Here is a 14,222-nt window from a genome sequence, read left to right on the forward strand (position 1 = left end):
TCACATACAATGATTAATTAGTGATACTACAGATTAAAGCACAATTCATAAGTTAGGTGAGTAGGTGATGCTAGGTGAGTGTAGATAGTAAACACGTGAGTACGATTATGGTTGCAGATAAAACACCCTGTTAAGCTTGTTAACACGTCCAGCAGCGAGTAGTGATTGAGCGGCGATACGATGTGACGAGGGACTATGTAGATGCGATTTGATGTGGAGCAGGTCGAGGCGGACGACCATGATGTGGAGGAGGTAGAGGAGAGAGAGAAGCCAGAGGGTGAGGACAAGGTAGGAGAAGGGTTGTCTGATGATCCACAGGAAATTGTCGCACTCTTCAAACAGCTTCTCGAAATATTTCGAATTGAGCACATTCTTCAACTGACTACAGAAATCGGAACACTTCTTCGGCGCATTTTTGTCATTCAACGTCGACGCTTCACCAAAGACGAAACCATACTGGTAGAGCGTTGGTGCGACACCTTTGCAGTCGACGATGGAAAGACATTGGCATTTGTTATTTGGCTTATCTTCATCCACAACACCATGCCCCCCCTTCTTGCACTTGTCACCGCGGAGACATCCACGGCAGCCCCAGTCCTGGCAGTTGATGGAGCAGAAAGCGTTGTAGAGATTGTTGAGCAGATCCCAGAATGTCCAGGGGAGGTAGATGGCCCACGAGAGGTAGAGGTGGGCGTGGTTGTAGGCAATTACTTCATAAGAATAATTACACAGAGATGAAACATAGGATGCGCAGTTAATTCTGTCTTCACCTTGCTTACATATTCCATTAATCGTAAGGTTCCGAAGATGGTAGCTTTCACATTGAGAATGCCTCACAGCGTCGGAACCGTATGCATCAGCGATGGATTTGGTGAGCTCGTATGGATTCTTATAAAGGTCGACAGATTGCGCTGCGATGGCCGACTCAAAAGCATACGAGAATGTGTCACTCCGAACATATAAGGGCTTATTAGTGTTGATGTACTGCGCAAAGGACAACGCAAATCCGAAATGCTCAGGTAAAGTGGTGGGCGGCTTTGGTATAAGAGTGAATAAGCATGAAATATCGACATTATCTAAAAACTTGGTTAGCACTTTGCATACGTCCCTGCCTTTCTTCGTACTACCGGAAAAACCGCGGAAGCCAAGTGGAGTTAGACATGGCATTCCTTTTTTAGAAGTGGACGGACAGGTAGCGCACTCATATTTGCAACCGATTTTGGTTAGGTGATGAGGTAAGTGACCTGGCAGACAATCGTTCAAATAGGACATTAAAGGAGAGGTTGGTTGGCACTTTACTTTGCTGTTTGCCTGGCACGTTGGTTGGCATTTTGGTTGCGTGTTAGGTTGATCCGTTGCTTTCTCACTTGAGTGCTCCTTGCACGGCCATTTGGCGGGAGCTGTATTCATACCGTATTCGCAGTCGTACCAACCGTGATGTTCAGTCTTGAGACCACATTGTGTTTTTAAGAAGCTCAATGTTGGTAACAATCTGCGAAGAATGTCCAGGAACATGTCGAGACAATCCTGCCCGGAAGCCGGGTACTGGAACTGCATGGAGTTGTTTGAGTAGTCAACAGCGTACATTGTGAATTCGTCGCCATGTCCGGCAATAGTGCAGAGAATGTCATGGGATGTTAAACATATATGCGTCACCACTGATCGCATGTTTTCGTACGATACCTTTCTTGGGTATGCATCCAACGATGTATCCTCCGCCTCAACCAACGAAATGGTAGGCCCGTCAACAATATCTGTATCCATCTCTGCGTCTGATTTCTTCGATATGTCGCTCTCTTTTTTGTTCACTTTGTTGATGTTATCTATTACATCGAGGATAGTCACGTCTCTCATAGACGTTTGTACTTGGCGGTGTGGGAGACCGGTGAGCCATACAAGCATTTCGTAGATGTTGCACGGTGTTTTTGGTTTTGAGATGTGATTGAGATGGCAGACATCGTAATATTCGCCAAGGTGTTTGAACAGCTTATCCAGTGCCCCGTCTGTATTGTTCTCTGTTTCGTAAATTCCTTTGTCCGACGACTGTGAATTACCACTCTTAAGCATAGCTCTGAGTACATGTAAACCCTTGAAGTCGTCATTATTCTTCAACTCACCATCCTGCTTGTCGAACTCGGACACCCTAAAGCCACGCCCCTTAAACCAGTGGCCCAGATGATTTTTAATTTTCTCCTTTCTCGATGTCTCATCATATAGCCGAATGCGATTTTCGTATCTTTTACCACCGGTTTTACACGCTTGTCGCAACTCCGCAAAGTTTTCCATCAATGTCTCCAATGTGGTCAAAAACACCTTCGACAAATTTCTGCCGTTATCTGTCAATCCATCTAGTTTACCATCTTTAAAAGTGACTAAATTAATCATATCAACAGTCTCCCCTCCATCATACCTACTCACATACCCCTTCCCCAACTCTCCCACGAATCCCAGCATCCCATCCCGCAGCGCCCTGAGCACGGGCCGTCCTGCGTCCGGCAGCGCTTGGGGGTCGAGGGCGGAGGAAAGAGAGGAGAGGGTGGAGAGGCGGAGGGAGACGGGGTGGCTGAAGTGGGCGTGGAGATTTAGTGCTGATGCGAAGTTTTCGATGTGTTTTTCGAAGTTTTCGAGTTGATTGAAATTGTTGTCAAGTTTCTGTAAATCGGCCCTAGCGTAAATGGCGATGCATTTGAACAGTGAGTACGCCTTGGCAGACAGTCCGGTGAGAGTCTTGACGTTGTTTGCTTCTTTGATAGGGTTTATTTCATTTTTCATTTTACTTATTAAGCCTTTTACGCCGCTTTGCAAACTTTCGTCAATTTTCTCATTAATTGTAGTAATGTTGGCCGTTACCCTTGAATCCATCACTGTAAACATTTCTTTGATTTTTGTATAATACTCTTGCTGCGCCTTCCCTTGAATATTCGTTGTTTTCACCCTAACTTGCTCTTCGACGTATGCTTTAAGATTGGTAATGGTTTCGTGGGCCCACTTTTGCATAACCTTGTCGTAAAATTTCTTTGCCTTTTCGACAATTGTTTTTAGATTATAATCATATTTCTCCTCTATACCAGTACCAAGAATCAAAGTTACGTCATTTCTAATCTTGGTAAGACCGCTGGTCAAATTATAAGGATTTTCCGAGTTTTCACCTAACATATCTTTCAACTCCTTCAGAAGCGTTTGAGCGCCTTTGTTGTCCGTCGAGTTGAATTTATTTTCATCTCGTTTATTAACTAGCTTTGTCAACGCTGCTAGTTCGTTCTGAATGTCCTCGAAAGCGGATGTGAAGGTAGCGTCTCTCTCATTCAGCATGGTTTCGACGCCATTGGCATTAAGTTCCTTCAGACTTTCTGTCTCAATGTTCTTTACTGCCTGCGGAAAAGTACCTTCATTTGCGTCTGCTGTTCCGGTCAGCTTACCGCCTCTAGTTGAAACGTTGGATGCGTCCAACTGTTTTTTGTAGCCTCCAAAGTGATTCGAGAGCTCGAATTTCTCTTTCAGGCCTCCTCCGTGTTCAGTCCCGATCTGCTTATCTAGTGCTTCACTAATTGTTTTTTGTATATTGTCAGTTAACTTTACCTTTCCAGAGGTATAAGCTTTGGTGGCTTCGTAAGCGTCTCCATCATGCAGGGATTTGGTTAGAAGTGCATCGTGAAATGCCTTCTCAAGCGTCTTAGTCACTTCAAGAGCAGCGTGTATGTTGGTGCTCATCATGGAATCATTTGTGGCAAACGAATACAGTTCCGCTCCGATTTGCTTGGCAGCAACGACGAGTTCGATAAGGATGTATTTGATGGCATATTTTAGCTGTAAATTGTCCGTGGAGCGTAGATCACTCCTTAACGCTACTTCAACTTCATTTGCTATAGCCTTTACAAAGCTATCATTGCTATCGTTCTTAAGTTTCTGTCCAAGTTTCGTAGAGAAATTACCGCATCCAACTTGAACAGCACTGACGTAATCATCGATGGTTTTGGTTAAAGCATCATCTTCCTGTTGTATTTGTTGTTGAACCATTGTAGCGGAAATATCAATAAATTCGTCAGTAAGCTGCTTCTTGATAGTTTGTACGATTTGCAAAATGCCATCTTCATTAAATTCAGTTTTCTCATCATCCCATTTTCCCAACAGCTTGTCCTTGTCGCCACGAAGACTGGTGACATACTTTAGAAGTAACCCTCTAACGAACTCGTCATGTTTCAAAATTTCGGTCAGCCAATCCGCTACTTTATCACCAAATGTCTTGCCACCATCACCACCGTCATCCTTAGTGAACTCTGTAGCCCATTCCTTCACTGCATTCACAACATCTTTAAGGCCCTCATTGTTATCAGTGTCACCGCCTTTAATTTTTTTTATCAATTTTTGGACTTCATCAACATACCCCCTCACGTACTTGTCGATCCCGCTTAAAAGTTGCACTTTCACTTGTTCCAAGCCATCCTTAACCGTCCTATCTAACATGAGAACATCCGCCAAAGCTTTCTCAACTTTCTTCTGAACAGTATTTCGGGCTGCAATCGCTGCTTTCCGGAGTTTATGGGCTTTCTCCTTTAATGTCTCAGCGCGCTGCAAAATCAGTGGACCACTTTGCCCTTTCTTATTGTCCTTATGATCCTTATTAACTCCCTTCAGTATCTCATCACACTTATTTATAGCCTTATTCATAACCTCCGTCGCCGTACCGATCCATGCGCTAAGTTGCTTCTTGGTCTCAGTCAACTTCTCATTCACATTCTCAATCGGTATCCGAATTTGCACATCAAAGTCGGAGCTAATTTTATTTTGCATGACCCTAACAAGCTCTTCTGCTCTATTGTTTACAGCGGTCTGCATATTATTGAGTTCATCTTTTGCTGTGTTAACCACGGCTTTTAATTCATTGTTTTTTGCTGCCGCCGCGAATTTCTCAACCTCCAATTCCACCCGCTGTACATTGTCTCTTAGTTTTTTTTGCAGCTCAGGATCTAACACAAAATACGCCGCTTCTGCATTTTTCACTGCGTCAGGAAGCTTTTCAGCGTTCCGGATGCATCGATGCAACATGGCAGTGACCTGTTCAGGTTTGCAATATTTTAGGTAGTTAAGTGAACTATTAAAATTATCAAAATATTCGTTTTGTATGGTGTTAAGTCTATTTCTAAGTGCGCTAGTTCTTTCAGTCACCTCCCTATCCCACTCCCCCAGCGCATCGCTCACAGCCGTAACGGCCGCAGACAATCCGCCAGGAGTGTGCATACTGCTTTTAATTGTTTGAAGTGTTTCATCCATCTTAGTATAGTAAGTTGTAACGCTTGGATCATCTTTCACCGCACCAAGCACTCCACTCAAAAATCCCATCACTCCGTCACACAGCCTATCCAGGTCGGAGTAAACAATCCCAGTGCCATCGTAGCCTTTGGAGTCTTTGTTGAAGCCGAGGAAAGTCTCGAGACCGGAACAGAGGTTGTTAAGGATGTTATTATTAGGCTGTTTTTTAGTGTCAAGTTGCTCAGCAAATTCAGCAAGCTTCCTCACAGTCTCAAGAGACGTCACCTGGGTAGGAAGGGAGTCAAGGGACTTGGAATCTTTTTCAGTAAGCGGTGGATTTTTAGTATTTTGACGGTTTTTAAGGCTCTCTAGTACACTTTTAAGCTCCTCAATTTTCTCACTAATTTTATTAGTCCAACCAGTGGAAGAGGAGGATGATGAAGAGGCACCAGATGAGGAAGATGGAGTAGAGGAAGGGGTAGAAGGAGGTCAAGGCACAAGTTATTGCTATGGTTTATAGAGGTCATAGCGGTATTATGGCGAGGTAATTCGAGGGGTGTAGAGTGGATAAAGGGGCGATGTAGAGTGGGTTAAGGGGCAATGAAGAGTGGGTTAGGGAGCGATGTAGAGTGGACAAAGGGGCGATGTAGAGTGGATAAAGGGGCGATGTAGAGTGGATAAAGGTGCGATGTAGAGTGGATAAAGGGCGATGTAGAGTGGATAAAGGGGCGATGTAGAGTGGGTTAGGGAGCGATGTAGAGTGGATTAAGGGGCGATGTAGAGTGGATAAAGGGGCGATGTAGAGTGGGTAAAGGAGCGATGTGGAGTGGGTTAAAGGGCGATGTAGAGTGGGTAAAGGAGCGATGTGGAGTGGGTAAAGGGGCGATGTAGAGTGGATAAAGGGGCGATGTAGAGTGGATAGAGGAGCGATGTAGAGTGGGTTAAGGAGCGATGTAGAGTGGATAGAGGAGCGATGTAGAGTGGGTTAAGGAGCGATGTAGAGCGGGTTAAGGGGCGATGTAGAGTGGGTTAAGGAGCGATGTAGAGCGGGTTAAGGGGCGATGTAGAGTGGATAGAGGAGCGATGTAGAGTGGGTTAAGGAGCGATGTAGAGCGGGTTAAGGGGCGATGTAGAGTGGGTTAGGGAGCGATGTAGAGTGGATTAAGGGGCGATGTAGAGTGGATAAAGGGGCGATGTAGAGTGGATAAGGGAGCGATGTAGAGTGGGTTAAGGGGCGATGTAGAATGGATAAAGGGGCGATGTAGAATGGATAAAGGGGCGATGTAGAGTGGGTTAAGGAGCGATGTGGAGTGGGTAAAGGGGCGACGTAGAGTGGGTTAGGGACGATGTGGAGTGGGTAAAGGGGCGACGTAGAGTGGGTTAGGGGCGATGTGGAGTGGGTAAAGGAGCGATGTGGAGTGGGTTAAGGGGCGATGTGGAGTGGGTTAAGGAGCGATGTAGAGTTGGTTAAGGGGCGATGTAGAGTTGGTTAAGGGGCGATGTAGAGTGGGTTAAGGGGCGATGTGGAGTGGGTAAGGGGCGATGTAGAGTGGGTTAGGGAGCGATGTGGAGTGGATAAGGGAGCGATGTAGAGTGGATAAAGGGGCGATGTAGAGTGGATAAAGGAGCGATGTGGAGTGGGTTAAGGAGCGATGTAGAGTGGGTTAAGGAGCGATGTAGAGTGGGTTAAGGGGCGATGTGGAGTGGGTTAAGGGGCGATGTAGAGTGGATAATAATCACCACTTAGGTCAGGTGGTTGATCACCACTGCCATCGCTGGCGTGAATATATCATCGCTGCCGTGTCCATGTCCTCGCTGCCGTGTCCATGTCCTCGCTGCCGTGTCCATGTCCTCGCTGCCGTGTCCATGTCCTCGCTGCCGTAACCATGTCATCGCTGCCGTAAGCATCAACTTGGTCATGGCATTGGTCAACACATTGGTCATCGCATTGGTCATCACTTTGGTCAGCTGTTTGGTCAGCACTTTGGTCACCACGTTGGTCATGGCATTGGTCAGCACTTTGGTCAACACGTTGGTCACCACCTTGGTCACCACCTTGGTCACCACTTTGGTCAGCACATAGGTCAACACTTTGGTCAGCACTTTGGTCAGCACTTTGGTCATGGCATTGGTCAGCACTTTGTCATGGTATTGGTCAGCACATTGGTCAACACGTTGGTCACCACTTTGGTCATGGCATTGGTCAGCACATTGGTCAGCACATTGGTCAGCACCTTGGTCAACACTTTGGTCAGCACCTTGGTCAACAGGTTGGTCAGCACTTTGGTCACCACTTTGGTCACCACTTTGGTCATGGCATTGGTCAACACTTTGGGCAGCATCTTGGTCAGCACCTTGGTCACCACTTTGTCAGCATTTTGGTCGGCACCTTGGTCAGCACCTTGGTCAGCACTTTAGTTAACTACTACACAATCACATACAACGGTTAATGAGTGATATAACAGATTAAAGCACAATTCATTGGTTAGGTGAGTAGGTGATGCTAGGTGAGTGTAGATAGTAAACACGTGAGTACGATTACGGTTGCAGATAAAACACCCTGTTTAGCTTGCCAACGCGTGCAGCAGCAAGTAGTGATTGCGCAGCAATGCGATGTGATGAGGGTGAGTGCAAGTGCGATTTGATGTGGAGCAGGTCGAGGCGGATGACCATGATGTGGAGGAGGTAGAGGAAGGAGAGGAGCCAGAGGGCGACGTTGAGCCAGATGAAGGGTTGTCTGAGGTCGAACAAAAATTTAGGGATTGTGACGAATGCAAGTGTATGAAGCGCATTGCCAACCTGCAGCACGTTCTCCAGTGCTGCGCGTAAGTCTCGGCAGGTTCTCTTTTCGTGATCATTGTATGCGCCATGTAATGTTGATGGGCTTTTTAAGGCAAAACCGTAATGGTACAATGTTGGAATAGTGGCAGGGCATTGAACGATGGAAATACATGCCGCATCGTGTTTGGACTCTCTAGCTAGCGGGAGGTCCTGCAACGTCGAACAATTTCTAACGCAGACTTTACGGTAACACCTTGATCCGGGTGTATTGCACCTTTTACAACATTCATCGTACAATGCTCTTAGTAGTTTATAAAACGTCTCCGTTAAGTAGACAATCCACGAGAGATATTGACCACCGTGTTTTTCGGAGAATGATCCGTAGATGTCGTAACATAAGGGTCGAAGATACGGACCACAGTGATGAGCTGATGTATACTTCGGATCATACTTGCACCTAACCAGAGAGAACAGATCACCAGTAGAATGCGCCTCGTGGTGCCTGTGACTCGTGAAAATGGTTGTAATATTGAGGCCATCGTACTTGACTCCGAAGTTTGCTTTTGTGATAGCATCATCGAATGCATCCTTCCGGTGTTTTCGACCAGATTGGTGGAGATCACTCCACTCATATAGGAAATGATAGTAAAACCCGAACATATCTGCCAGCGTCTTCGGCGCACTGGGAAGTAAGCAATTTATGTGACTGCATAGTTTAGTGAGTGGAGCATCATCACTGCCGCAAAAACTTTCGAGGATGCTCAAAAGATGCTCTCCAGTTTGACGATGAGATGCCGTCTGACTTATATCTGAGAAACCCATCGGCGTTTTACATGGTATGTTGACATGATTTGTGACTATGCAGTTAAGTTTACCGGACTTTCCATCGAGGGTATGCGGCAAGAAGCCTTGAAGCCCGTCTTCTAAGAACGATTGGAGCGGTGACTTAATGCCGCACTCGTATTGTTGGTTGCACTTTTGGTTGCATATTTGCTTGTGCTCTTGTTTAGCAGTTTGGTCGGCACTTTGGTTGGGACATTGGAGGCTGTTGCACCTCCACGATGATACGCCTACATCTCTTCCGTACCAACAGTCACGCCAACCGCCAAGCCCACTCTCGTACGAGCATCGCTGGTATAGGAAATAGCATTGCTGGTGGAGATGCTTCAGAACATCATATAACATACATATTAATGCGTTCATGTTGCTAGGATATAGGAGATTACTTTGGTTGGTGTTAAATTCACAGGCATATACTCCATTCGCATGGCCGTGGCCGTGTATACCGATCACTAATATTTCAGCGTGATGGCATACAGCCGTAAGTTCGTCTCTTAAGTTAGATGCTGTTATGCTTTTCGGATAGGACGGTAACGACTCGTCGTCTTCCGTCTTGATGGAGATGTCTATGTCTACAGTATTTACATTATCGGGCTTGTCAAACAGATCACCAAATCCGTTCAGCATCAAGTTTTCGTATACCGAATTATACGTCAGGCCGCACAACCAACGAAGCATTTCATTAACTGAAGAAGGATGCCTACCCGGATATGGAGTGCTTAGATGCCGAACACGGTAGTAATGGTGAAGGTATTCGTAAAGTTCTTGTAGAATGCCATTATGTTTACCGAGATACGTAAAAAGCTGTTTCTTAGTCAATAGCGTCCCGATGATCATACCGGTAAGACCGCATCTCAACTCTCCGTCTTGCACTTCAGAGGATGACGGAATATCGTAGCCGTGGCCACTCAGAATTTCCGCAAGGGGATAATTCTCACCACTTTTGAATATTGGTTTTTTACACAAATCGGAGGACATACACGATACGTTGAGATCCATCAATTCGGTGAATATCCGAAGTGTAGTTAGGAAAGCTTTAGCGGAATACTGCGTTTCGGGATTGCGTTCGTCCCAGTCGATAGTATGACCAGAATACGCGTTGACGTAAGCCTTCCCAATTTCCTTTAGGAAACAACTTAGCCCTATTTTCATAGGCACGAGAAGATCTTTGGACAAATCTCTAAACGTTTCCGGGTTGAAATTACTCAATGCCTCACCATATATATGACGCATTTTAACAACATGATGGTCAAAATGTCGTGACTTGATAATTTGGCGCAGAAGTCGCAGAAAAGTTTCCGATAGATGTTTGATTTCTGATTGATTGCATATCACATCGCTTTGATTACTGAAGCATTTGACGAACATATTGAAACCTTCGTCAATGCATGAGGCCGCCCAGCCAAGTCGCGAATCTTTAGGAAGTTCCACAAAGGAATCGTATTGTTTTATCGTACTAATTCCATTGATTTTAATAACAAATGTTGTGCCGAACGTCTTCATGAACCCTTTAAATCCAATTTCTAAATCTTCAGCTATTTGTTTTGGCAGCGGTTCCAACTCCTCATTGATTTTGTCTGCAAATGATATGAGTAAGTCTTTGATTGAGGTAACGTAATTTTTACGCGCTAGGGTGGTAAGTGTAGAAATGGCAGTTTTTACTTCGGAATCAACAAAGGTGTTAAGTGAATCTAAGCAATCCTTTTGGAATTTAGGAGCGTGTGTTTCAACGAAAAACTTGGTTTCTTTGATGGTTTCGAAAAGGTTTGTTATTCTTAGATTGTCAAGGTTATCTCTGATTTTTTTTAACTTGACTTCGATCTTCTCATTTTGCAGAACTACTAAATTTCCATGAACATCCTCCCCGTTACGTTTGACAGCATTGCAAAGGTCGTCTAGGGTGCTGGTAACATCCTGGAAATGTTGTTGAGCTTCTTTATCATAATTTTTAATTTCTGCTAATGCTTCCTCTACTCCTCTCATAATATCCCCAATCGCCTTGGGGAGGGTGCCTTCGTTGGCATTTTTTCCTCCGGTTAGAGGTGACGCGGTCTCCATGATACCCTGTGCTTCCTGATTGACACAACCATTGTAATTCCGAAACCATTCGTTTGTGTCGAGTTGAACGTGAGTGGATTTTCTTGCGCTGTCCTGCGTCAATTTTGCTTCCAGCGTCTCCGCCACTTTTGTGATAGCCTTATCAACATCGTCGGCATAATTGGTGCCGGTGAATGCGCCAGTTGCCGTGTTAAGCTTACTAAGCAAGTTACTAGCATTAGTGTACGCCTCATTAATTTTTTCTGCAATGCTTGGGGGATTGGATCCGAACGGCCTATTCTCGAGTGCGAATGAATGTAATTCGGCTGCCGCCCCTCTCGCCATATCAACGAGCACTTTTAGGGTATGACGCACCGCAGATTTCAAGTATTCTTTGGGATCCGAACCGGATACCAAGTGAGCAAATGACCCTAAATCAGGGTCAATTACTTTAGCAATCTTTTCGACGATCGTTGTCCTAGCGTCGTCTTCAATATCCTTCTCAAGTTCATCGGCAAATCGCTCACAGACACATTGCACAGCTTTCAAATACGCTTCAATTTTATTTCCTTCGTCTTCCGCCGCTGCGATCATGTGTTGGGCAACTTCCATTTCGCCCTTACCGAGCTCTCCTATAATTGCGCTTGCCATTTTTTTAGTAATCGCAGTATCTCTTATTTGTCCGTCGTGATCGTATGGCAATTGAACGGTTCTATGGCTCTGCATTTGCTCACCATAGTCAAGCATCCATCGTTTAACCATATCATTTCCCAAGATATCTTCGAGCCAATCGCGTACTTTTTCCGCGAGCTTACTGCTTTCAAACTCCGAAGCGTAATCTTTAATGCCTTCTATAGCACCTTCCAAACCCATGTAAAGTCCGTTGTTTGTTCCCTTTATTTGCGAAACCTTTTTCCGTATATGATCGAAAATGCCTTTAATATTTTTGTCGGTGTCCAGTGTGATTCCTGTGAAAGCGTCCCCTAGCAACTTAATCTTCTTACTAACATTTTCTACAACACTAGTAATTTCTTTCTTCACGGTATACATATCTTCTTTCAGTTTTCCATCCATTGTTTTCACCTCCGTGAGCGCAATTCCGACATTCTCCTGAGCGACACCTACAGCCTTATTCCCCGCCGTAAATAGCAGCGTAACTTTTTGCTTCAAATCCTTCGCCGCCTTATCAATCTTATTCCATTTGGCCGTTAAGTTACCATTGTTATCCCACGTTACCTCTTTCAATACGTTCTCAGCTTTCACAATTGCGGGGGCAACCATTTTTCTAGTCTCATATATCCACCAATCTAATTCACTTACATACTGCTTGAGCAACTTATTAACGCCCTTAAGCTTGGTGCGAATAAACGTCACCAATCCTTTCAGATTGTGTACAAGCTGCTCAACATCCGTTTTAATTTTCTCTTTAACACTTTTCTCAAGCTTCTTTAGTGCGGTGATGCTGTTAAAATATACGCTCCTCAAATCTTGACCCGCCTTTTCCGATAGCCTCTGCAGCCTCTTACTCTCATGTTGCACGGCATTCAACGCTACAAGAACATTATCACGTAATTTAGGATTAAGATCATTAACGTTCATATTCATGTCTGTTTTGCTAACTAAATCAAATAAGTTATTAAACACATTGGCATGATTTTTACAGTTGTCCAAATGCTTATCCACGGCCTTAACGGCCTCATCCTTTTCACCTGCAGGAGAATTATTTTCTACCATTTCACTCACCTGGTTTTTTAGCTCTTCCATCTGTGCTTGAAGTTTTTCAATCGGCTCTTTCACTTTTTCATTCGACCTCTTCACCCTATCATTATACCCCCGCACCCCTGCGACCACCTGCGCAATCGCATCATTAAAACCTTTTTTACCGGCGTGTTTATTTTTGTTAAGAATGTCTATTGCATCATTTAAAGTATCTTTATGCTGCCCTAAATGCATGTGGATGTTACTGAGAACACCACTCAAAAATCCCATCACTCCGTCACACAGCCTGTCCAAGTCAGAGTACACAATGCCACTGCCGTCGTAGCCTTTGGAGTTTCTATCGTAACCAAGAAAAGTCTGAAGGCCGTCACATAAATGCGTTAAAATGTTATTATTTTCAGGTTTTTTAGTAAGTGATTCAGCAAATTCAGCAAGCTTACTCACAGTCTCAAGAGACGCCACCTGGGTAGGAAGGGAGTCAAGGGACTTGGAATCTTTTTCAGTGAGGTAACCATTATTGGCTTCTTTAAGGTTATTAAGGTTCTCTAGTTTATTTTTAAGCTCCTGAATTTTCTTAGTAATTCTCTCAGTCCAACTACTAGAAGAAGGAGATGACTGAGAGACACCAGATGAGGGAGGTGGAGTAGAGGAAGGGAAGAGAAGGGTGACAAGGCACAAGTTATTAGGATGGTTTATAGAGGTCATAGCGGTATTATGGCGAGGTAATTCGAGCGATGTAGAGTGGGTTAAGGGGCGATGTAGAGTGGATAAAGGAGCGATGTAGAGTGGATAAAGGGGCGATGTGGAGTGGGTAAAGGAGCGATGTAGAGTGGTTAAAGGGGCGATGTAGTGTGGGTAAGGGAGCGATGTAGAGTGGGTTAGGGAGCGATGTAGAGTGGGTTAGGGAGCGATGTAGAGTGGGTTAAGGAGCGATGTAGAGTGGATAAAGGAGCGATGTAGAGTGGGTTAAGGGGCGATGTAGAGTGGGTTAGGGAGCGATGTAGAGTGGATAAAGGAGCGATGTAGAGTGGATAAGGGAGCGATGTAGAGTGGATAAGGGAGCGATGTAGAGTGGACTAAGGGGCGATGTAGAGTGGGTAAGGGGCGATGTAGAGTGGATTAGGGAGCGATGTGGAGTGGTTAAGGGGCGATGTAGAGTGGATAAAGGGGCGATGAAGAGTGGGTAAAGGGGCGATGTGGAGTGGATAAAGGAGCGATGTGGAGTGGGTTAGGGAGCGATGTGGAGTGGGTAAAGGAGCGATGTGGAGTGGGTAAAGGAGCGATGTGGAGTGGGTAAAGGAGCGATGTAGAGTGGGTTAGGGAGCGATGTAGAGAGGGTTAAGGGGCGATGTAGAGTGGATTAGGGAGCGATGTAGAGTGGATAAAGGAGCGATGTAGAGTGGATAAAGGGGCGATGTGGAGTGGGTTAGGGAGCGATGTAGAGTGGGTAAAGGGGCGATGTGGAGTGAATTAAGGGGCGATGTAGAGTGGGTAAAGGGGCGATGTAGAGTGGGTTAAGGGGCGATGTAGAGTGGGTAAAGGGGCGATGTGGAGTGGGTTAAGGAGCGATGTAGAGTGGGTAAAGGGGCGATGTA

General features: G+C 45.2%; 2 protein-coding genes across 2 annotated transcripts; both read right to left on the reverse strand.

Annotated features, from left to right (window-relative positions):
• Positions 1-105: 105 nt before the first annotated feature.
• BBBOND_0003950 (hypothetical protein, conserved) lies at positions 106-5,340 on the reverse strand (the record flags this gene model as incomplete). The annotated part of the gene is made up of 1 exon (XM_012915228.1): positions 106-5,340. One exon carries the CDS (start codon positions 5,338-5,340, stop codon positions 106-108), a length of 5,235 nt encoding a protein of 1,744 aa, XP_012770682.1.
• Positions 5,341-7,788: 2,448 nt separating this feature from the next.
• BBBOND_0003960 (hypothetical protein, conserved) lies at positions 7,789-13,332 on the reverse strand (the record flags this gene model as incomplete). Its single annotated transcript, XM_012915229.1, has 1 exon — positions 7,789-13,332. One exon carries the CDS (start codon positions 13,330-13,332, stop codon positions 7,789-7,791), a length of 5,544 nt encoding a protein of 1,847 aa, XP_012770683.1.
• Between the last annotated feature and the right edge of the window lie 890 nt (positions 13,333-14,222).

The sequence above is a fragment of the Babesia bigemina genome, scaffold Bbigscaff_72690 (assembly GCF_000981445.1).
Source record: "Babesia bigemina genome assembly Bbig001, scaffold Bbigscaff_72690".
Lineage (NCBI taxonomy): Eukaryota > Apicomplexa > Aconoidasida > Piroplasmida > Babesiidae > Babesia > Babesia bigemina.